The following is a 22,562-nucleotide window of genomic DNA, read 5'->3' as shown; positions in this document are numbered from 1 at the left end:
TTTTCTTCATACATTTATTTTTACCGGTAAAACTGTTGATTATATAGAAACACGTTATATGAACAGATTAAAGGAATTGTAATTTTTAATTTTTGCTTGAGCAAAATCGGACTAGTGGTTCTCGAGTTATGTCAAAAAAAAAGACCACCAAAGGTGACAATTTCCCCTATATGATAGTTACTAACTTCAAATCGATATATCTCGATTCCTAGACGTGACCCAGCGAAACGCCGGGACACGTTTAACTTCTTTTTTACCGATATAACTTTCCCCGGTAGTTTGAACCCTTCCCGATCACTGACCCCTACCATTTGTCTCACAGTGTAATTATTATCTCTGAGCGAAAAAATAATAATCATAAAATTATCAATATTTTTGATCGAGAAAATAAAAATCGAATAATACGGGCAGGTTCTGCAATTCACTTCCGAGTGAATCTCAACCCCTACCAACTTGAATTCAAAGCGCACTTGCCTCAAATTCACTCGTAAGTGAATTGCAGAACCTGCCGTATAATCATTTCCGTTGAGCAAAAAATAAAAATCAGTAATAATAATTATTTTAGAGCGAAAAAATAAAACTCATAAAATAATGATTAAATGCTGATTTAAATTATTTTACTCATAATTATTACCATGCCTGGAAAAAACTATTTTTGACAATTTATTAAAAATAATGGCGAATGGTCATAGATGAAATAGAGTATACTCTAAGCAGCTTTTTTGCAGTTTTTCCGTTTAAAAAAGCTAAAACTAACGTTAGAGTCGATTTTATTTCCACTATGAATATGCCCTACTGGGGTTCGAAAGATAAAATAATGAAAGTCTTTACATACATGGTATAAACGATTTGAATGACTTGAAGACACTTCTTTTCGGCTGTGACACTTTCTTTGCGACTTTCGAAAAATTTTCAGCGGTAACGCTGCCTCTCCACTTTCCCATTAACAATTCACAATAGAGCAGTTTTTTCACTTAACAAAGTTTGTTTTGTTGCTTTGCGTGGATTTCGTCATTTAAGCGAGTGTTCTTTTGTAGCTCGGTTGCAAAAGAATGCACCTATTGTAGCAAGCATACTTTAATCGCTCACACATAAACGCGACCGTGTGACCACTTCAAAGGGGTGTTTGGCGATGTTCCCCAATCCGAACTAATTTTTGCCGCTAACGAAGCATGGATCTACCACAACACACTAGAGACCAAAGAACAATCAAGCAGTGCACCAAAGAAGACCAAATGGTTTCAGTCGGCCAATAAAGACATGGTTACAGTTTTTTGGGATGCACTGTGCCATTACATCGATTATCTTGCAAAGGACCAACCGATCACCAGTGAATATTAGGGGTATTCTCTGAGTCTTGCAAAGCCCTTGCACGGTGCACCGATTGCACGGTTTGCAAAGCTGTTCCATACAAACCCCGGTTTTTACCGTGCAATCTGTGCACCGTGCAAGGGCTTTGCAAGACTCAGAGAATACCCCTATTGTTCAGAGATTTTGGGCAGATTCGATATTGATTTGGCACTAAAAGGACCACATTTGGCCAAGAAAAAAGTTGTTACATCAAGTCAATACGTATGTATACGTGGAAGGAGTAAAAAAATTGTAATATATTGAGCTAAAAGAAAACTATGTTGAGAAATAAAAAGATTTTCTATGCAAAAAGTCACTGACTTTTCACATTATTTTCGTGGCATTTCAAGGCGTAGAAAAATTAGCTTGTTTTTAAAAGCGTTGTTAATTTTTTAGAAGACTATAAAAAATGTTTGATTCGACTATATGGAGGCAGGTGGGAAAAAGTCATGGTGACAGTTGACGAATAAATCCACTTGGGCTTAGAGAAGGAAAAGTAAATTTTAAATCGCGAAAATTCGACAAAAGTTTGACTTTGAGCAGCTATAAATCATAATATCCCTGCAAGAACAGTGACAATCATTTGACCGGTAAAATGACGGACAATCCTGACAGAAATACTCGTCATTACTTTGTATGAAAGTTTCAATCAAAATATTAAGGGCAATGTGTAAAATTTGATGGAAAAAATCGTATACATGTGAATCATCAATGATATAAACATTGGTCACAAATGAATAATCATGCTTGATGGGATCTTAGGTCAGTATTGACAAATCATACTTGCTATAAAAGTTGGTCAAATATGACTGATCACAATTGATGGGTTTCGACGTCATATTAAACAACATGGGCTTTTCTCTGCTCATAACATTATTGAAATTTTTTGTTTAATTTTAAAACACTTTAATTTTTTTTCTAAATACTTATCGTTTATTTCTTAGCACTTTCTCGGTAAAACTTTCGGCCGCGTCCTTTCGCTTCTAGATTTTTTTATTGTGATTTATAATGATGTACATATTTTCTTTTCTTGTGAACATTTCCATCATCAGTGACAATCATATGACCGGTCAAATGATAGTCACCGAAAAAAAATCGTATTCTATCAGCATTGTCAATCATATGACAGGTAAAATGATTGTCACTGTTCTACCCGACTCGACTGGCATATACATTTTTGCATATGTGTTAATTTTACTTGTGAATGTGTTGGAGTTTTAGTCATTCGCGTCTTGTCAAATTTATCAGATTTCACGTCAAAATTTTACCGAACCCCTAAAAATTTGTTTGACATTTTGAAACTTTCGTGGAATTAAAGAAGAACGCCAATGTACTTATGTTCTTAAATACTAGTTGCGTTCCACATAACTTCATTACTCTCTTGAAAGAGAGGAGCAAGAGAGAAAAAAAAGTCACCTGGAACACGAAAAACCACTTTTCCTGTAACTACTTCCATATTTTTTTAATGTTAAGCGCCATGGAGGCGATCAAATATCTTTATCAACCGTCTCGCGTTTTGCTTGACAAAAAACAAGCGCACTTGCCTTCTGATCGTCGTGGTGAGCAAGTGCGCGGACAAGATAAAGAAATTGTTTGTTGAATTAACGCGTTTATTTGAACGTATGCGGGCAAGACACAAGCCAATCTTACACATATGCAATGCTTGACGTATTTATTTGATTGTCTCCGTGGCTCTTAATGTTCTTTGCTATTTGTTTTTGTTTACAACGCAATCCTGCCTATCATTTCACACTTTTCATGAACTCGCAGGAAGAAAAACTTCGGACTAAAACCTGCAACTTCTGACTGAGAGAGAGAGCAAGTTACTCTCACAAAAGTGGTTTGACTTTCAGGTTTTTTGGCACCTGGAACGCTTTCCTGCAAAAAACCTGCAAATCGTGAATATCGTGAGCATCTGGAACGAAGCCATTGGAAGCAAATTTTTGCATCAGATTTCCTCAACCCCTACGTGGATGCTACCTACTATAGTCGAAGATATCACACATAAATTTTGGTGCCGATTGAAGTGGATTAAGAAGGGGTCAAAGTTCAGATTACCCTATGAAGACGTCTTAACCGATTCCAATCGGGACCCAAAATTTATATGTGATATCCTCGATTTTAGTGGTATCGATTTTGGGCATTAAATTAATTTAAAATTTTTTGTCTCTATAGAGGAATCAGCACTTTGCCCCCTGTGCGACACGCCTTAAACGACGCCAATCGGGACCGTGGTATTACCGATTGAGGGGGTGAGACTGGAAAAAATCGTTCATTTTATTTTTTGCATATTTTTTATTTTTTTTCTAAAGGATTTTATTTCATTAATGTAAAGAAGGATTTTAAAGGATTTTTTACTTACCGATTTTTAGGTACACTAAACCAGTATTCAGGTCTCAGTTTATTTTTCCCATACGACATAACAGAGGTCGGTAGCGGTATTGCCTTGCCAATGGGCTTGCCCATGCGCAGGCGTAAGTACAATGGTGGGTCCGGGCAAGCACGAGCCGGTCGTGGTATCAATTCTAATAGTGGTGAAAGAAAGAGAAATAGAGAGAGAGAGAGACAGAGGGATGGAGCAAGAAAAAATTAAACGCATTAGTAATAATGTCTTTAGCAAATTAATTTCGCAATACTTCGAGTGCTACATTTATACACACATTTTTAAACACAAATATGCTGATAAATATAGACGACATTCTAGGAAACCAAAATAGATAAGAAACAAAATTTGTTGACCAAAAATCTCGGTGTGATTTACATTAACACACATCAAGGCTAAAATAAGTGGGCTCATAAATAAATTTAAGTAGTATCTCACTTAAGCTGCATTTAAATTCTTGACTGATAACTGATTTATTTATCTATTATGTATGTATATACATATATACAAAGAAGAATAGGGTATTAAACAAAAATGGAGATAATATTTGGACATTGACTATATTTAGTAATTTTTCATTAATTTTGCTGCTGAAACTTTCATTTTAAATTTATTGCGTTTATTTTAAATTTTGTACACCTAAGGCAAAGTGATTATGCGTGTATGTGGATATGTACATATGTATTTATGTGACTTTTATATATGTACAAGGCAGCTTGTGACGTACAGAGTTATGCACTTGTTTAAGCGGTTAAAACACACACAAAATATGCTTGAGGTTATGTTATACTTTTATTTATTTTGTTTTTGAAAAACTGTTTCAATAAAATTGTCATACAAACTGTTGCGACATACCAACAATATTCAAGTGCGGAAAATATGGCGCCCGTACTACGCGTGCAAAATTTGGTAAATACATATGGAATGGATGACAATATGATTGTGTTAGTTAATGATGAAGTTTTTTTTTATTTTTTTTTTTTCGTTAGTTTTCATTATAAAAAAGTGACACACGGCAAAAAAATATATCAAAAGTATTCTCTTAAACTTGAAAACCTTCGGAAAACTCTCAAAGAGCTCGAAACTTTGACTGAACTTGTCATAAATTCCATGAAAAATATTTTCGAGTTCTTATAGGCTCCATAGACGGTGCGTCTGACTCGTGAGTCATCTATGTACGTGTTGACACGTCTTCCGACCACACACAATTGAGTCATTCAGAGTCATACCAGAGTCATGTCGGTGTAAAGAATACATATTTATTTTTGCTAACACATTCAACCGACCTGCGAGTGAGAAGCACCGTGTATGCCGCCTATTAGCTTATCACTTTTTTTTAGTTTAAGCGACTCACCTAATTGCTAAAAAGTTTTGCAACAAGCGAAAATACACAAACATTTCAAAGTCATTTTATAATTTTCCTCTAAAAAATTTACTTAACACTTTAGATAAGTCGCAAAATTTCTACATAACTACTTTGCAACCCTGAGTTATTCAAAAAATATTAAACTATGTAAACTAAAAAGAAATCACATATTTTTCACATAAAAACAAAATACTTACTATCAACACTAATAAACAATTCCGGTTTGTCATCAACTGATACCATCGAACGGTAGTCCAATTTGGGTTGCGGTTTTACCTCCTTCAATTTCGTTGTGGAAGCAGTGCCCTCCGATGATTGTGGACGCATAAATGTGCCAATGGAGGAGCGTCTGCGTGCGTGAAGAAGAAAATGAGTGGATTAATAGAAAAATAAAATAATGGCAAAAGTTAAAAGAGCAGCACAATATTTTTTACTCTCTTCGTTTTCACTGCAATACTCTGTAATGAGGATGCCGAAATTGAAAATGCGATGAACGACTTCGAAACTATTTTCAAACACATTCAAACGAAGGAAAATGCTCGAAACATGAATTTTTTTTTAACATGAAAAAATTTTCGGAAATTTTGTCACACATAGTAAATGAAAGAATAATATTCTAATACAAATTGAAGCAGAAATTGTGCTGATTACTGATTCAAAAAAAAAAAAGCTGCGCGTGAATTTTTCTAAACTTGCTATTCAAATTGGTTTGTATTTTTGCAAGCACAACCAATCTTAAGTTTTTTATTGCATGACACACAAGGATCTGTACGAAATTTATTTTGTTTGAAATAAACGCTTGGAGGCAAATACTAGCTATAATTTTCAGATGATTTCAAAACTGGACATAATTTTGTATCTAAAAAATTGGCAATTTAAAAAAGAAAAATGGTGTCAAGTGTAAGGGAAGGACATATTTTTTACTCATCTAAAAACTGGACATAAATTTTTGATAATTTAAAAAACCGGTGTAAACTTTAAGGGCAGGATATATTTTGACGGTTATCTAAAAACTGGACATAAACTTTCGATAATTTAAAAAACCGGTGTAAAATTTAAGGGCAGGATATATTTTTTCGGTTATCTAAAAACTGGACATAGATTGTTGNATTATTAAAAAACCGGTGTAAACTTTAAGGGCAGGATATATTTTGACGGTTATCTAAAAACTGGACATAAACTTTCGATAATTTAAAAAACCGGTGTAAAATTTAAGGGCAGGATATATTTTTTCGGTTATCTAAAAACTGGACATAGATTGTTGCTTTAAAAAACCGATTTAAATTTAAGGGCAGGGCATATGTGTTTGGCAAACTAAAAACTGGACATAAGTATTTCATCATTTAAAAGGCGGTGTTAAAATTAAAGGCGGACATATTTTTTGGTCATAAATGACTGTTAAATTTAAGGTCACGACATATTTTTTTGGTCATCAAAAAACTGGACATAAATATTTGGCCATTCAAAAAACCGATATAAAAATTAAGGGCAGGACATATTTTTTCTGATCATTTAAAAACTGGAAATAAATTTTTGTTCATTCAAAAACCCGATGTAAAATTTAAGGGTAGGATATATTTTTTGGACCAACTAAAAACTGGACATACATTTTTCATCATTTAAAAAGCGGTGGTCATTTAAAAACCCAGTGTAAAATTTAAGGGCAGGGCATTTTTTTGTCATATACATTTTATTTTTATTTTTAAAATACAACCTCAAACTTTGCTTATTTTGAAAGCTTTATCTGAATAATATTCTAAATTCGAAAGATAACCTCAAAGGTGAAGTTTTCGAAACTGCTTGTAAAACGAAAATTTCGAATTAAAAAGCGACAGCAATCGACGAAAATAATAGAAAATAACATTTTTTTTTGGAATAAATCCGGTGGATTTTGCATGTTTTTTTCGAAGGACACTTTTTTGACAATTTTTTTAAGGTCAAGGAGTAATTGTGGCTCAATTGCAATATTTTCCCCTGAATGACAATTACATTAGCTTTCAAAACCATTTTGTTTCATATCAAAATGCTGCTTCTGTCGAAAGCGCTACGATTAATTCGAATGGAGTCTTCGAAAAGCACACTGTGCGGAATGTGAAAGGACAAGAGATATATTTAAAAATGCTATGCATAGTTTTCATAGATGGGTTCAGCGACAAAATCTATTACCAAGATGACCAGCTTTATCTCAGAAAAAAATTCATTTCGATATGTGTAATTAGCATGGAGTAATTGGAATTCTTAACCAAACTGGGATTTCTCGACCGATTCGGATTTGGGAGGGGAAATTTCCCCTATTTACCATTTAGTTTACACATATGTATTAATAAGGATTAATCAATCAACCACATTCAAATTTCAAAAGAAAATTTTAGAGGAATTTTTTTATATGTCAATAGATCATAAAAGATGTTCAAAAATCTACACCTAACCATAAGTGCCTCATCATCTGCATCTGCTATTCGAGTAGTGATAGTGAAATTTTAAATGCATTAGCACTAAGGGCACGATTTGTCACTTAGGGGTTTCCCTTAAACTGTGTAAAACTCGTAAAGTGACTGTTTGACAGGTTGAAAAGGGTTTTATGAATACATTTCTGTTTCGTAGGATTTTTCATAACAGCCCGTCAGCTCGATCCATGTTTATACAGTTAGTGGATGAAATTTATTAATTTTATTCACCTATTATTTTTTTCATTTGTTTTCAGTATTTTATCATATATTTTAGTATAAAATCTTCGGAAATAATGAAGTTCATGAGCTCGTTTGCGCATCAAATTTGCCTCGTAAATTTATGAGGGGCTCGTAATTGTACGAGCTTTAGGAGGTCTACGAGGCGTTTACGAATATAAGGGAATACCGCTACCATCACTAACCATGGTAGTGTAATCTGAAATGCATTACCACTAATTGCATAGTGGTAGTGACAAATTCGTTTCAGGAGCTGCACTTTTAGGCTTTATTAGAAGACCTTCCAATAGCTCTGCTATTGGAAAGCAGATGAAAAGGTGTTTTTTTTTTCAAATAAATGTATGTCAAATAAAGAAACAATTGGAGCGTACATCTCGCAGTGTGTATGGAGTAAAGTTAAATCGGTACTGCGGTTGCTTATTTTCCACTATTCACTTTGCTAAGCCAACTACAATCAAGAGCAGCTATTCCGCTGCAATTCACTTGATCGTGTGGTTATTGGTTTTGTTGGTTTTTGTTAATATTTCTATTATTAGAATGTTTAACTTTTTTNAAGGGGAAGTATATACTTTGTTGTAACAGGATAAAATACATATGTACATATGTGTATCTTTGTGTTCCAGAAAAGTGATGTGAAAGGCCTTGACCAAAAATAAATGTGGGTCATTCCGTGTCACGTTGTATTCTACGCCTAAAATTATGCAACAAGTAATTTCAGTAAAACTTCTTTTCGCAATATGTAACTCAACTTCGAGGTTTATGATTAAATGAAGAGGTGCAAGAAAACAAATTATGTGAGTAAGTAATAAACTTTTATAAAACGAAGATTTACTTATTTACATGGAAACAATTATGTAATGCACACATACATACATAAGTAAGTTCTAAAGGATAGCAAAAGAAATTTACACAGAACAGATGATTCGAAGACTAGGAGGGAATTTAAAATAAGGCTCGATAGTACATAAGTATAACTAGAATAGATTTAAGAATTCCATATTCAAGCGCTTGAATTAAAAACTGAGAACTAATGGAAACAAGTTAGTGAGTTAAGAACAAAACTTATTAAAAACTCAAACGCAGATATGCTCTGCAATTTTTCAAAAGACAATGAAACCACACTCAAGCACTTAAACAAATCCATAAGTAACTGCATTTAAAATTTTGTTTTCTTTTTTCGATTTAAAACCTTTGCATTTCTCACTTTCAATGCTATTAGTTAGCCAAATTACAAATAAATCTTAAGCAACTACAACAATTCTTACCCAGTGGAAATATGACCCTCGGAATGAGTTGAATGCGGAGTCAATGGTGGCACTGGTGAGCCACCAGAGTCTTCGGACGGTGTTTTCGAAAATAAGTTACCACCCAACTCTGAGACCAAAGTGATTGGTGAACTGAGAGTTTGCGAGCAAAACAAAAAGAAAACGATGTTTTTTGTTTGCAGTGAGGTGAGTTAAGTGGAGTGGGGAGGTGGATAATATGTACAAAACAAAAAAAAATGCAGTAAAAAAAAATAAAAAGGTTGGTATTTTTGAGTAAATGTTATAAAGCGCGTGTGTTGGATCGAGCGTTTTTTGGGTGCCGGTTTGTATGTGAAAAAAGTGTTCGAAAATAAGTAAATCAAAAAAGGTACATAAATTGTATAGAGAGTTTGTTTTTGGTATACAAAAGAAAGAAGTAAAATATTCCAATCGCCGCAAGTTTAGTGAGCATTTTTTTTATTATTTACAAAGAATGTTTGTTGGTTTTAATTTTTTGGGAAAAGAAGAAAATCAAAGGAAAAGTGGAATACCAATTAAATTTGCATTTTCATAATAAAATTAAAACTAATTACGTAAATAATAATAAACTTAAAAGCGCATACACAATCGAAAGCCACCCTGTGCTTGGCTACTCACCTTGAGAATACTTTTGAAAATACGCTCTGATTCGAATCGCCCGTATTGGGCGCCGAATCAGAGTTCGCCGACTTGCCGAGGCTGCCACCAGTACCCGGAGGGCCAGCTGCTTCGCCAGTGAGGCCTTCAACCCAAGTCAACGGATACGATAAACGTTTCAACATCTGCAAGCAAAGGAGAGTAGATTAAAAATATGTTTTCCCTTTTCTTTTTAAATACAATTTCTTTATACTTTATTCTTCTTCTCAGCATTCTTATCACCCTGAGCGGCGGTCGCTGCCGCCGATGCTGCCACCGCCGCAGCAGCTTGTTGCTCGCCGTTATTGTCGTCGACGCTAAAGCTAACGCTGGAGGTCTTCTTGCGTCCACCGCTTGTGGTGCCCGCGTCGAGACTTTGTGCGCCCAACACCGAGCTGCGCGGCGGTGATTCGCTCATCAATGTCGGCGAGATGGTCTTCGGCGGCACCCAATCGGAGCTAAGCACAATATCGGCATCACTGTATACGGTCTTCTTTGGTATAGGCTGCAAATTTGGTATCGGATCGCGTATATCGATGCCAGAATCGTAGCACGACTGCTTTGATAGTTCTTCCAGATGTTCGAGATCGGCGGGTGCTAGACCGCCAATCACGTGCACTCCCATGCCACTCACCGCACCAACGCCGCTGATCGAAGAGGTGGCCGAGTGTGGATCCTGCCCACGTGCGCCACTATCGATGGTCGTTTGCGATTCGTTGTCGCCTTCGTCTTCCGATGATCTTCGGGAATTAAGATAATAGAGGCTGAATTTTTTGAAAGTTTTCGGAAGTTGGAATTGCAAAATTTTAAATATGAATTTGTGAATGGATACGCGTTGTTGATGATGTGAGTTTGGTTTCGTTTAGTGGACAATTTGGTTGATATTTGCAAACAAATAATGGAAAGCAGCAGTTGGAGCAGAGCAGATGTAAATGGGTTGTATTATTTTTGCGTAGTTGAAAGTTGTTGACAATTATGTTTTACCATATTTATAGTGGAGTAGGTACCGTTGAGTTTTTTTTTTTAATTTAATTTGAGAAGTTTTAGAAAATACACATAATGGGTGTGCGTTTGTGTGGCAGTTTCACAATTCAAATATGAAAATATAGAAAATAAAAGAATTACAAAATTAAAACCGATATTTTATAGTTAATATTCTATACTACCAATTATTATTTATGCTATAGTACACAGACTCACGCACACACGCTGTTACGGCATGCGTGATTAGTCAGCGTGGGAATAGAGAAACACGAGACCGCGAGTAAAGTAGGAAAAATGTTGAATTGTCGCCAATGACATAAGACCGATCTACATACACACATTAAGGGCGATTTATTTCTGATGGGTATTAATTGCCAAACAAATTTTTTCTTAAATATTAGGAAGCATGACACAAAGTAAATTGACTAGGTGGGCGCAAGTGGCTCCCAGAAGCTGTAAGTTAGTAAGAAAGCCAGAAGATTTACACAAACTATTTCAGAGACTTTGAAAATACCTAGAAGTTGGTTGTAAAGAAGACAGATTTATTTAAAAACTAAGAAATGTTTTTTGGGAATTCTCTTTCAGCAGTAATTTTTTTCCTCTGTTTGGAATCATTTGTAGAAGCATAAGTTCTAAATTGTGGAAAATTTTTATTTTCATAATTTTTCAAAAATATATTTTTTTGTTTCATTATTATTTTTTAATTAAAAAAGTACTCTCATTTTAGCAAAAGACTTTTTAGTGAAATCTCTGAAAAAAAAGCTTTAGAATCGTTTCTTTTCTTTTTAGCTAAAAAATGTTTTTCAGTTCCAAAAATTATTCAGAAGAAAAATACGAAGCAGGTACAAATTTTTTTAATGATTTGTTTAACTAGGTAAAAATTTTAAATATCTAAAAAAACCAAATCTTTAAATCTTTTACAAATATTTATTCTACTTAAATGTTTTACTAAAAAGATAAGTAATAACAAATTTGTTTCATATATGTACATTTTTTAGTTTTTGCTATGTCTTTACCCTAATAATAATTTATATTAAACAATTTTATTGAGCTTAAGGCCGTTTTTGGTAAAAAATTGTTCCGTAAACTAAAAACATTAATTGGAAATCCTATTTTTAATAAGAAACTTTAGCAAATGAAATCACTGAATTTGAATTTTTTAATCAAGAACAAAATTTTAGTGTCTAGAATTTTTTTTTTAGTTTATATAAATATTTTCGTTTTTCATAAATTTTTGTGTGCATATATTTTGGAAAAAATATTTTGACGACGTCTCGAAAAAAACATGTTCAGCCTTATCACCAACTTCATGTGAATAAATCGTTCCCATAATTTAGCAGGCAAAAAAAAAACAAAACTGATTGGAAAAAATTGTTTTTGTTTTTTTTTTTATAATTTTAGGTAATATTTGTTACCGATTATCGTTAATTGATAATTACAAATTTTTTCCATATTTTTTTATTTTTTGTAAACTTATATTGTTCAAAAAAAGTATGCTCTCTCTTTGGTTAAAAAGAATTTCTTAAAAAAAAAGAAATTACTTATTTTTTGTTTTATTTAAAAAAGCACATTTTTAACAAAAAATTACTAAACACCAAAAAATTTATGAATACTCAACGAATTGGTTAAATCCCTATTTCAAATAGAACTTTGTTGTTGTTGTTGTTGTAAGGGCTTTACTAAGCCCCGCCTAGTTCGGTTAGTCCATCAATCGTAGTCGTCAAGTTTAACTAACGGTGGGCTCAAGAAATGGGCTGTTTCAACGGGGTCGGACCAAAGAGAGACTGGTCTTAGTTGAGTGAGATTGTGCTGGCATGTGAAGAGGTGGTTGGTTTCGTGTAGGAAGTCTCCACATGCCGACTGGGGTCGAGTCGGGACAGGTAACAGTTGACTACAATATCCAGACCATAATTGGGCCAGACACCAATGCAAGCAGAACTTTTGACACATGTGGTGAGATTTATTTGCTTCTCGCTATAGGTGAGATATATCCGCTTTTCCTATAGGAACAAACACTAAATATTTACGTGTACCGAGACCTAACCGCCAGAAAAACGTAAGCGATAAATTTGGAAAATATTATTTTTGATGGAGTAATGCCCCTAGAGCATATTCATGCATTTCAGCATCAAAAGGAAAATGTTTAAAAAACTACGCTTCGTTTTTTGGCAGTTAGGGCTCGAACGCACTAGTACGGTGTCTTTTCTCTCTATTCCTATGAAAGTTTAACCTTCTCTCCGCAGTTTCTTAAGTATCTAGACTACTTCGCTTCTCTTCTGGTATTCAATAATCAGTTTAACTTGTGAAACAAAAGGCAAGAAGGAATAAACTTAGATGCCTACTTAAAAATCATAAAGTGTGCAGTGAGATGCGTGGTAATTGGGTACAGGGCCATAGACATACAGGATAGACAGATTTTTTTCAGCCATAAATGGCCACTAAGAATCGGGTACCGCGCTGGCTTATTGCTTGCTACATACATTCCGCTAGCAAATATAAAAAGGCTTAGATAAAACAGAAACGACGGTGCTTAAATCAGTAGTTTCTCCACGATCTGTTAGAATTAATTTTGTTGAAGGTCAGGAATTTACCAAGCCTCATATTAATGTATCCATTTGGTCTTGTTTCTAGGTATACGGCCGGCATAAACTAAGAGCCATAACGCTATCATTATGGACCACCAGACCTACGGGCATCGTCATCTAGTTTGGATGAGAACACCTATTATAACGAATACTACAATTTTCGAACTTACTGGTGAATATACAATTACTTTTACAGGTCGAAAATATTCACATCGCTTTCGGCTTATTTTAAAACATCCCTGCGACCAAATACTGCATTGAAATCGCGCTGAAAATATTCGGCTCTAATTAAAACTGTTTTCCGTAATTTTGTTATATTAAAAACCTTTGTAAAAGTTAACCAACTAATTTCAATTTTTAGAAATCAGCTTCAAGACTTTCAGAAATATATTTCGTAAGACACAGAAATTTCGACATTTTATCTAAAATCGTGAATTGTGTTAAAATTCCAGAACTTTAGAAAAAGTCTGTAGGCTTATTCGGAACACGAATACCATCTAGGCTATGTGAAGAACAAACTGGACCTGAAACCATTTAGTTTAGGTTAATGTTGCTCTGAAGGCTCTCATAGAACGAATGATGCCGAGCGTAAAAAAGATTTTAGTATTTATCAGCACACTCTTTGATATATAGATACACAGATCTATTCTAGAAATTTCTGAAGGAGTACATAATTTGTAATCCTCTTAAAAAACATTTCATCGAAACAATAACGAGTGAGAAAGAAGGAAAGAGAGTGAGAGAGCGGCGGGAAGAGAGACGAGGACGAAAACAAAAAACATCGACAAGAATGCATGCAGTCTGGAGAATTTTACGCGAATATGGATCGAATGCTGATTGCTTACCGATCCTTGCTTGGTATGGCCCAATGGTGATCCAGCAGACTTTTGCGTCTTTCCTCCAGAGTGGTGCGTGTATCAGTGATATTAAGGTTCTTCTTCAAATCATTAGCATCAACATTGTCAGCTGTTTTGTTATTGGCTTTCGCACTGGCCGAATCACCCTCATCATCAGTCTTAGCACTTTCTTTGGCTTCCACACCCTTCTCGTCATCTTTATGCTAAAATATAAAGTACACATATGTAAATATAACTTTAAACTATAATCAGCATAAAAAATATATGCATGCACAATAATCACTTACCTGCGAACACAACGACTCCTGATCGTCACATGCCTCCGACGAACCACCTGTTTGTTTTCAAAGTGAATATATTAATACGTATATGACATGAATAATTGGCGTGAATAATTTGACACTGCAAACACATTCAAGTATAGGTACATTTGTACAGATTTATCAACGTCTTATGCAAGCGACGTACGCTTACCTTCACCTTCGCCTCGCTGTTTGGCTACGCCACCGTCTGCTTCGTCCGCCACCCCTTCTTTGGCCTCCTTAGCCTGTTGCGCTTCTAATACTGCTTTTGGATAGTAGATTTCGGCATTTTCATTTTGTTCGGTATTCACACCGCCCGATACACGCATGTGCGCTATATCATGAAAAATGGCCGCATTGACGACCAACTCCATTGGTGCAATTACTCCATAACTTTCGGGTCCATGTTCGATCACTAATGGATCAGATACATTTGGGTCGAACATAACGGCATTGGGTGTGACCAAGAGGACACCACCCACAACACCCTGTCCATCGGTGATATGGCGTACATTGATTTTGAGGAAACGTTGTGTGATAACGGGATCATCACTCTTATTGGCTTCGGTCGGTGCGTTGTCGGCGCTCTTCTCAGAGTCAACGCGTTCAATGTGCCCCGGCTTTGGTGAGCCCGGGCGGAGACCTTCAAGTATGTCTGAAAAAAGAGGGAAATAGAAGGAGCGATCAGTAAAATGTTTGAAAAATAGTTAAGGCAAATATTAGTTGGCTAAGGTAATTAACCTTCATCCGTATATAATTTTTCCAAACGAATTCGGTGTTAAAGTGTCAAATGACCCTGCATACCAAATGCATTGTTTTAACGTGAAATTAATTAAACAATATTTGTTTCGGTGAAAAATGTGTTGGAATATGAATAAAACTTGGGTTTTTTTAGGAAAAAACTATTTTCATTTATTTCATATTTACTACCTTATTATGTATGTATCTTGAACGATAGGCCGCACGAACGATTCGTCTGAGACGACACCNCTTTCATTTATTTCATATTTACTACCTTATTATGTACATATGTATCTTGAACGATAGGCCGCACGAACGATTCGTCTGAGACGACACCGTCTCTGATTGCAAATTATTAGTCCATCGGTCGTCTTCGACTTGCATTGCGCCGATTAAGTTGCAATAGGCTCGGTTACTTTTAAAACGGCTACACTTATGTATGCCGCCGGACTAATTTTTAAACCATTCCTTTGCAGACGGAGCGTTCGTGATGCCTAAGATTGCTAATGGAAAATATTCAAAGACAGTAGCATTTTTGATGAAAAGTAAAGGACAAATATTTATTGAGAAAAACTTAGATAATTAGGAAGATACGAAAGAATATATCAAGTTTAATAACAAAATATATAGACAAACTAACGGGCTAGGAGTGGGTAAACCCACATCCGCAATTTTAATGGAAGTGTTCATGCAACACTTAGAGGAAAANTGAAAGATATAGGAACATATGAATATATCAAGTTTAATAACAAAATATATAGACAAACTAACGGGCTAGGAGTGGGTAATCCCACATCCGCAATTTTAATGGAAGTGTTCATGCAACACTTAGAGGAAAAGTATATGACGGCGCTGATACGTCGATGACATCATATGTCTTGTAATAGGAGACAAGGAAGAACAAATTTTAGGCTATCTCAACGACCAAAATACGAATATAAATTTCACTATGGATAAGGAAAACGAAGGAAAAATAAACTATTTGGACATAACAATCAAAATCAATAAGGTTACCAACAAATGCGAATTCGGGATATATAGAAAGCTCACGGCCACAGACACGATAATACACAATACTTCAAACCACCCTCGACAGTACAAAAATGCAGCCTTTAGACATCTAACAACCAGGCTTGAACGAACGAGCAAAGAACTAAATACGATATACGCAATATATAAAAATAACGGATACAGAAAGAGCCTAGTAAACAAGATAGGAATAGAAACAAGAGCGAAGAAATCAATTAAGAAGGAAAATAATGAAAAGGCTTNCAAATACGATATACGCAATATATAAAAATAACGGATACAGAAAGAGCCTAGTAAACAAGATAGGAAGAGAAACAAGAGCGAAGAAATCAATTAAGAAGGAAAATAATGAAAAGGCTTGGGCAGTCTTAACTTATACGGGCAAAACATCATATGAATTGGCTAAAGTATTCCAAAAGTATAACATCAATATAGAATTTAGAACGAAGGACAACGTGGGGAGGATACTACCAAATAACACAAACGAGGAAGACCCACTAGACAAACAAGGACTTGCGAACGAATGCCAACATAGTTACATAGGACAAACCGGGCGCAAGATAAAAACTAGATATCGTGAGCATATAAGGGACTACAACAAAAAATGCTAAAACCATCTACCACACCGGAACCGAACTTCGCACACCTTATGGCAGAAAACCATTGTACGCCAATGAAAATAGGAAACACAGCCAAAGTTCTCCATGTACAGCACAAAGGATAACGCCTAAACGTATTACAGAATATGGAGATATACAAACAAAAGATGTTCGTCGGAAAAATAATAAATGAACAAGCATCTGATATATTATTCGAACCACTCAAGCTACTATACGAAAAACAGGACAGAAACCCTGCGACGCCCATAAACAATCAAACGCAAGCCCAAACTACAGAAACAAAGGGAAAGAAAACAACAGATTTTTACCTACCTGAGAATCCATGCAACAATTAATCAAGAAGAAGTGAGCAGCTGATTTCTACTTGCGGATGTATGCACAGAACAAAAACCACTGGTTGAATAAAAGATTATGATCCGTACCTAACTAAAAACCAACGACGATTTAGCACGGCTATAAATAGTGACGGACAAACAGAAACTATTCAGAACGAAAAATGACACTGAAGATGGCACAACGCCGAAACCGGTTTGTCTCCAAACCAAATTTGACAAGAGCTGACGGAAAATCGTTCCACATTACATCAAAATCCTACCCTGTCGAAAACACCAACAACGAAAATGAGAATATAAATATGATCATTTGCATTCATCGCATACGGACACTCGTAGCAAGGAACTATCTTTTTCGTAACACAATGATTGAGTACAACTTGATGTTGGAGGTTGCTCTTAGATCGAACAGACCTGAAAAAGGCAATAGCGTGTATTCCTCGTGGACTCCGTTTTGGTTGGTGAATGTACGCAAATCAAAGCTTTTGACCCACTTCGATCAAAACAAAGGACAATGTATCCACGCCTCTCTTAGATTTATTACAGAATTTTATAATATCGGGTTTAGATCGTTTTCCATACCATTAATATGAACTGTGATTTGGTATGTGGAGAGTATTACAAAAGATCATGGCCAAATACTAGAGTTGTCAAACTATCGATAGTATCGATAGTTTCAATTTTTTTAGACTATCAATATCGATAGTTATCCGGTTTTGTTTGTATAATTTGTGTTTGTGTTTGAACTTTCTAAAGAAGAGAAGTATTTTGGCTAAGCGGTTATTTAATTTTGAATGATTATAAGATAATATTTAAACAAAGTAACCTAACTAATTTCGCGCTATCGACAGTGCTATCGATAGTTTTTTTTTCGAGACTATCGTGAATATTGATAGTTTTTCTTAAAACTATCAAAACTATCGATGGTGTGACTATCGCCACACCATGACATGACACCTCTACCAAATACCAATTCCGTCTGATGTATTGGCTTCTTCGTCATATTAAGTAGTATAATCTGCATCATCGCTGTCAACTGTTTCAAACTGATCAAACCAAGAGTTTTCCATATTTTGCCTTAAAAAATGCCTTCTCGTACTATATATCTCTATATCGTAATTTATAGTATAACACCGCGTGTCAAGAAAATGCAAAACGTGGTATGAGGCTGCCTTAACTTTATAGTTATCCCTAACTATATCTTCTTCCTATATCTGAATATCGATATTTTAGTATGGATGGATTATAGTTTGATGCCAGGAGCTTCCGTTGAGCAAATATATTTTTTGGCACAAAAGTTAGTTATGAGGTTTTGCAGAACCACGACAAGCGGTTTTGTACCTTAAACGACGATATGTACATTAGGGTGGCCAAAAACAGTAAAGTCGGAATTGTAATGCTCTCACCCTATTTTTTTTATATTAAAATCAATAAATATTTAGAGGTCGCTCAAAGCGGTCAAGGTTTTCCATGTATTTTTATATGCAAAAAATGAAATTTTTCATAGAAATGGTATAGAATTCTTGAAATTCAATATTTTTCGGAAAACTATGGTTCTCTTCAGGATACTTTCTATAATAATACCCAATTGTTTATTTAACCACTTTTAATACTAAGGATTTTTTATTGGTTGCCCTATTGAATTTTTCGGGGTTTTTGGTGGACCTATAAATTATAGTTGCGATGAAAAAATTGTTAAACAACAAACAATTGGGTATTAAAAAAGTATTGATTTTTAACTATTCTATACCATTACTACGAAAAGTTGTTTTCTGCCCATATAAAATACATGGAACACTTTGGGCGGTTTGAGCGACCTCTAAATATTTTTTGGTATTAAAATAAAAAATAAGGGTATATTTTTTCGGTATAGAACAACCCTAGGGGGTGAGAGCATAAAAATTCCCACTTTACTTTTTCACAAGCATTTTTGGACCATCCTAATGTACATACATAGTTATACTCTTCGAATGAGTGACAAAACTAATCAGTAACATTTTCGAACTAAAGACGGCTGGACACTCATGTTTTAATATTTCATTTAACTCGTGTATAAGTTAAACAAATTTGACTTTGAAATAGGTGGCAACCCTCTTTAAAATTTCAAACTAAGTTTTTTGAAATCTCTTTCGCTTGAAATTGTCTTAGATTTCCGTTTTAAACTCAGTTCTATTAACAATATCTCTTAATTATTAATTTCACTTATTGAATAACTTGAATTGAAATATTCAAAAATGTTCAACGATCTGCATTGGAAGGCTTTCATCAACACCCGCTACCCCTAGACATGAGAGAGCTTGAACTTCTGTGACTTCACTTAAATATACCCAGCTGGGGCTGGACTCTGTAGCTGTGAGAAAATGCAGTGTACACCGAGTGCAAAAATCAAAACCCAAAACTCGCCGAATAAAATGCTGTAAGTGTTTCGGAAGAGAAATGTGCACAATTTTGACAGTTAAAACGTATTCTGGCACTTTCTGAATCGCAAATGACGAACTGTACACAATTTTGGCAACTAAACCTCATTCCCACACTTCCTGATTTGCAAAATCAAAAGTGTACTCAATTTTCAGTTTACACTTGAAAACTCGCAGATACAAACTCCTAGCCCCTGGCACAGCCAACTCCAGTTTATACCAGGCTATACCCTGATATCGCCGACAACTACGTAGCAAGCACAAACATGCCCCAAACCTTTTTTCATGCCCTTCGTAACCCACCCGTCTGAGACCTGAAGCGCATACTTGCCGGGCTTAAGGTTGGAGCAGTCATATGGAAGTAAATTAAATAAACAAGCAATTTTGGTGAAGTGATTCTACAAAAACAGCATACGGTTTGTCTCAGTACAAGAAAAGTAGAAAGAAAAGTTACCACTTCGTCTAAAGAGCCAGACAATTTATTTTTGGGATGCGAGAGAACAGTTCGAGCGAGTTCATTTTACGAGTTCCCTACACTATTTAACGATACTAATGATGTGATACAAATAAGGAAATTCTTAATTGCCTACTTTAATCAATTTTATGATAGCTCTATAAAGACGATTAAACAAAGTGATAAGTAGCCAAGCTAGTCTACTAAAATTGGTAACGGTAGGAAGTCATAAAATTAAAGGTGGTATATTCTAAATATAGAAAATGAGAATATGTTGTTTCATAAGTGTGCCAAATATGCCTAATGGCAAGGGAATGTATGTACATATGTATATACCTATGTATCTTAACCATTTATCAAACCTTGCAATTTTAATAAATCTAGCCTTAAAATTGTAATTTTCTATGCACTAAGTAGCGCTTTAAGTCAAAATCTTTTTTTTTTGTAGTTAAAAAAGTATAAAGTTTTAAACTGGAGTTTTTTACATTATTTAAATGACCTAGTTTTGTCACAATTTACACAGTTGTTATGTATTTTTGCATGTAATTGTATTTTATTAAACAAATGGTTATGTAGCAGTGAAAATTAATAAAGAAAAATGCACTACTACTAACCCTGGAAGTATATTCTTATTTTTGTATACGGAAAAAACTCACGTTGTCTGCTCGTCATTTCGACGAAGATTGTAGGGTTAAATACTAGACTTCATACATTTTTAAAGGTATAAGTAAATCTGAATTGCGAATATTGCATAAATGCTTGAGTATTCATGTACCCTATATTATCACCTATAAAAGGTTCGAGGAACCTCATTTTCACTCTTTTGACAAAGGCACCTTACTACGTATGTACGTATATCTTTAGTTGTATCAGCGTATCAATAAAACACATAAATCACCAAGCAGCGCCCTGGGGTTTAACTTTTATTGACTTTATTTATTTGTTAATAATACGTCTTGACACTAAAGTATTTAACAAACTACTGCAGTCGAACCTCTTTTCATTTGAACAACGTCAGCATTTCATGAGTAATTTATGCATATCAGCATTTTCAATAGATAATTGTCTAAACAAAATCAGTAGATACCTAAGTAGTATGAATAGAATACTCTAGCAAATATTGTTAAATACTGGTTTGTTATCTGATTTACTTGATTTAAAAGCAAATAGGCCTTTTTCCTAAAACTATAAATCGAAAGGTACACACAGGCGCCGTGTTACCAAGGTCCCATATGGTCTAGTGGCTAGGATATCTGGCTTTCACCCAGAAGGCCCGGGTTCGATTCCCGGTATGGGAATATTTTTTATAAAACATCGTTTTCTTTTAATTTATAAATCAATTTCCATAACTACACTTCACTGATATTTTTGTAGTCCTTGAAACAAAAAAAAAAAGAAACTATTTCATTTAAAATATTTTTCACACCACACTCGCGTACAGACTAGCGGGCAATATTTTTGCAGTAGCAACACTGCTTCGGTCTAATCAGATTTTTCTTATTTGAAATTGTTTTTGTTTTTTCTTTGTTTGTTTTGTCTACGCTCCCGTGTGTATGTCATGCAATGTTTCTCAATTAAATTATGCATAAAAACCTTTAAAAACATTCACTGTTTACGCACTTGTAATTACAACGCAACCATTTATTATTTCTTCATAATTTATGTGACCCTGAAAAGTCGAGAACTCTGCGTTGGCCGGTTAACAGAATATAAAAAACGGTAAATCAATTTGTTTTCTTACACTGCAACGCCGTAGTTTAAACAACTTATCTAAGGTCTCCTTTGATTTTATTTTTTTAGTTTTATCAATTAACACTTTTCATCTCTTGTTGATTTATTAGAAAATGTAAATATAGAACTTTTTATTTATCTTATTTTTTCTCTTCACCTCCATTACGCCAGAAAACCGCTGTATGCATTGCCACTTTTCCTCGCTTGCCTTTGCAATACTAAACTTGTCGTTCTTTTTGCGATTTTTGCCACACAATCACTCACTTTACGCTCTTATTATCAACAATTTTCCATTAAAACTTGTACTGAATTTTATGGAAAATCAGTTTGCAATAATTAAAATTTGCAGAACTCCTGACTCGTGTTGTGTTGTGCTATGCCAATGGACAGCAAAACGTCAATAGCATATGTGTTGGAAGAAGAATGAACCTGTGAAAAGCAATAGGCAAGCGGCTGAATAAACGTGTGCAGCAATGAATGAATGTGTACGAATAAGTAGAGAAGGCGGAATGCTGGATGACAACTGGTTTGCGGTGTTGCCACGCTGCGAGTTGGATAATTAAGAAAGTTCATTGATATTTGATTTTGGGGTTTCAAAGTTGATAATAAAATTAAAATTGAAGCTAAAATTATTAGGGTGAAAAGTAAATTTAAGAATTTGTATAGGTATTTGTTTTAGTTGAGAATGATATGAAAAAAATTCAAGTGAGAAAACCATGTTGTAATTGAAACACGAACTGAACTGCAGCCGGCGATCGGCAAAATTTTTCATCCCGAATGATCGCCGAAAAAAATAAAACACTTA

At 34.7% G+C, this 22,562-nt stretch overlaps 1 protein-coding gene and 1 non-coding gene across 9 annotated transcripts in view; one reads left to right on the top strand and one right to left on the bottom strand.

Moving 5' to 3' along the window:
* The window catches only part of mtd (TLD domain-containing protein mustard), a 164,824-nt gene that overhangs the window by 57,512 nt on the left and 84,750 nt on the right, over positions 1-22,562 (bottom strand). For 3 of the 8 annotated variants that reach the window (XM_017614502.1, XM_017614504.1, XM_017614505.1), the window contains 7 exons: positions 14,606-15,088; positions 14,419-14,465; positions 14,120-14,334; positions 9,920-10,469; positions 9,688-9,851; positions 5,297-5,448; positions 3,713-3,875 (listed from right to left, as the gene is read on the bottom strand). In XM_017614502.1, coding sequence (XP_017469991.1) covers positions 3,713-3,875; positions 5,297-5,448; positions 9,688-9,851; positions 9,920-10,469; positions 14,120-14,334; positions 14,419-14,465; positions 14,606-15,088 — 1,774 coding nt within the window. Of the gene's footprint in view, positions 1-3,712; positions 3,876-5,296; positions 5,449-9,051; positions 9,184-9,687; positions 9,852-9,919; positions 10,470-14,119; positions 14,335-14,418; positions 14,466-14,605; positions 15,089-21,914; positions 22,134-22,562 lie in introns of those variants that run through there. The other 5 variants (XM_017614503.1, XM_017614509.1, XM_017614507.1 and 2 more) reach the window with 4 other exon arrangements.
* On the top strand, positions 21,253-21,324 carry TRNAE-UUC (transfer RNA glutamic acid (anticodon UUC)). Its single transcript has one exon. It is a non-coding gene; the product is annotated as a tRNA-Glu (tRNA).

This window comes from Rhagoletis zephyria, unplaced genomic scaffold (assembly GCF_001687245.7).
Source record: "Rhagoletis zephyria isolate East Lansing unplaced genomic scaffold, Rhagoletis_zephyria_1.1 Rzeph_scaffold_00841, whole genome shotgun sequence".
Lineage (NCBI taxonomy): Eukaryota > Metazoa > Arthropoda > Insecta > Diptera > Tephritidae > Rhagoletis > Rhagoletis zephyria.
This window is presented reverse-complemented; position numbering and strand designations above follow the sequence as displayed.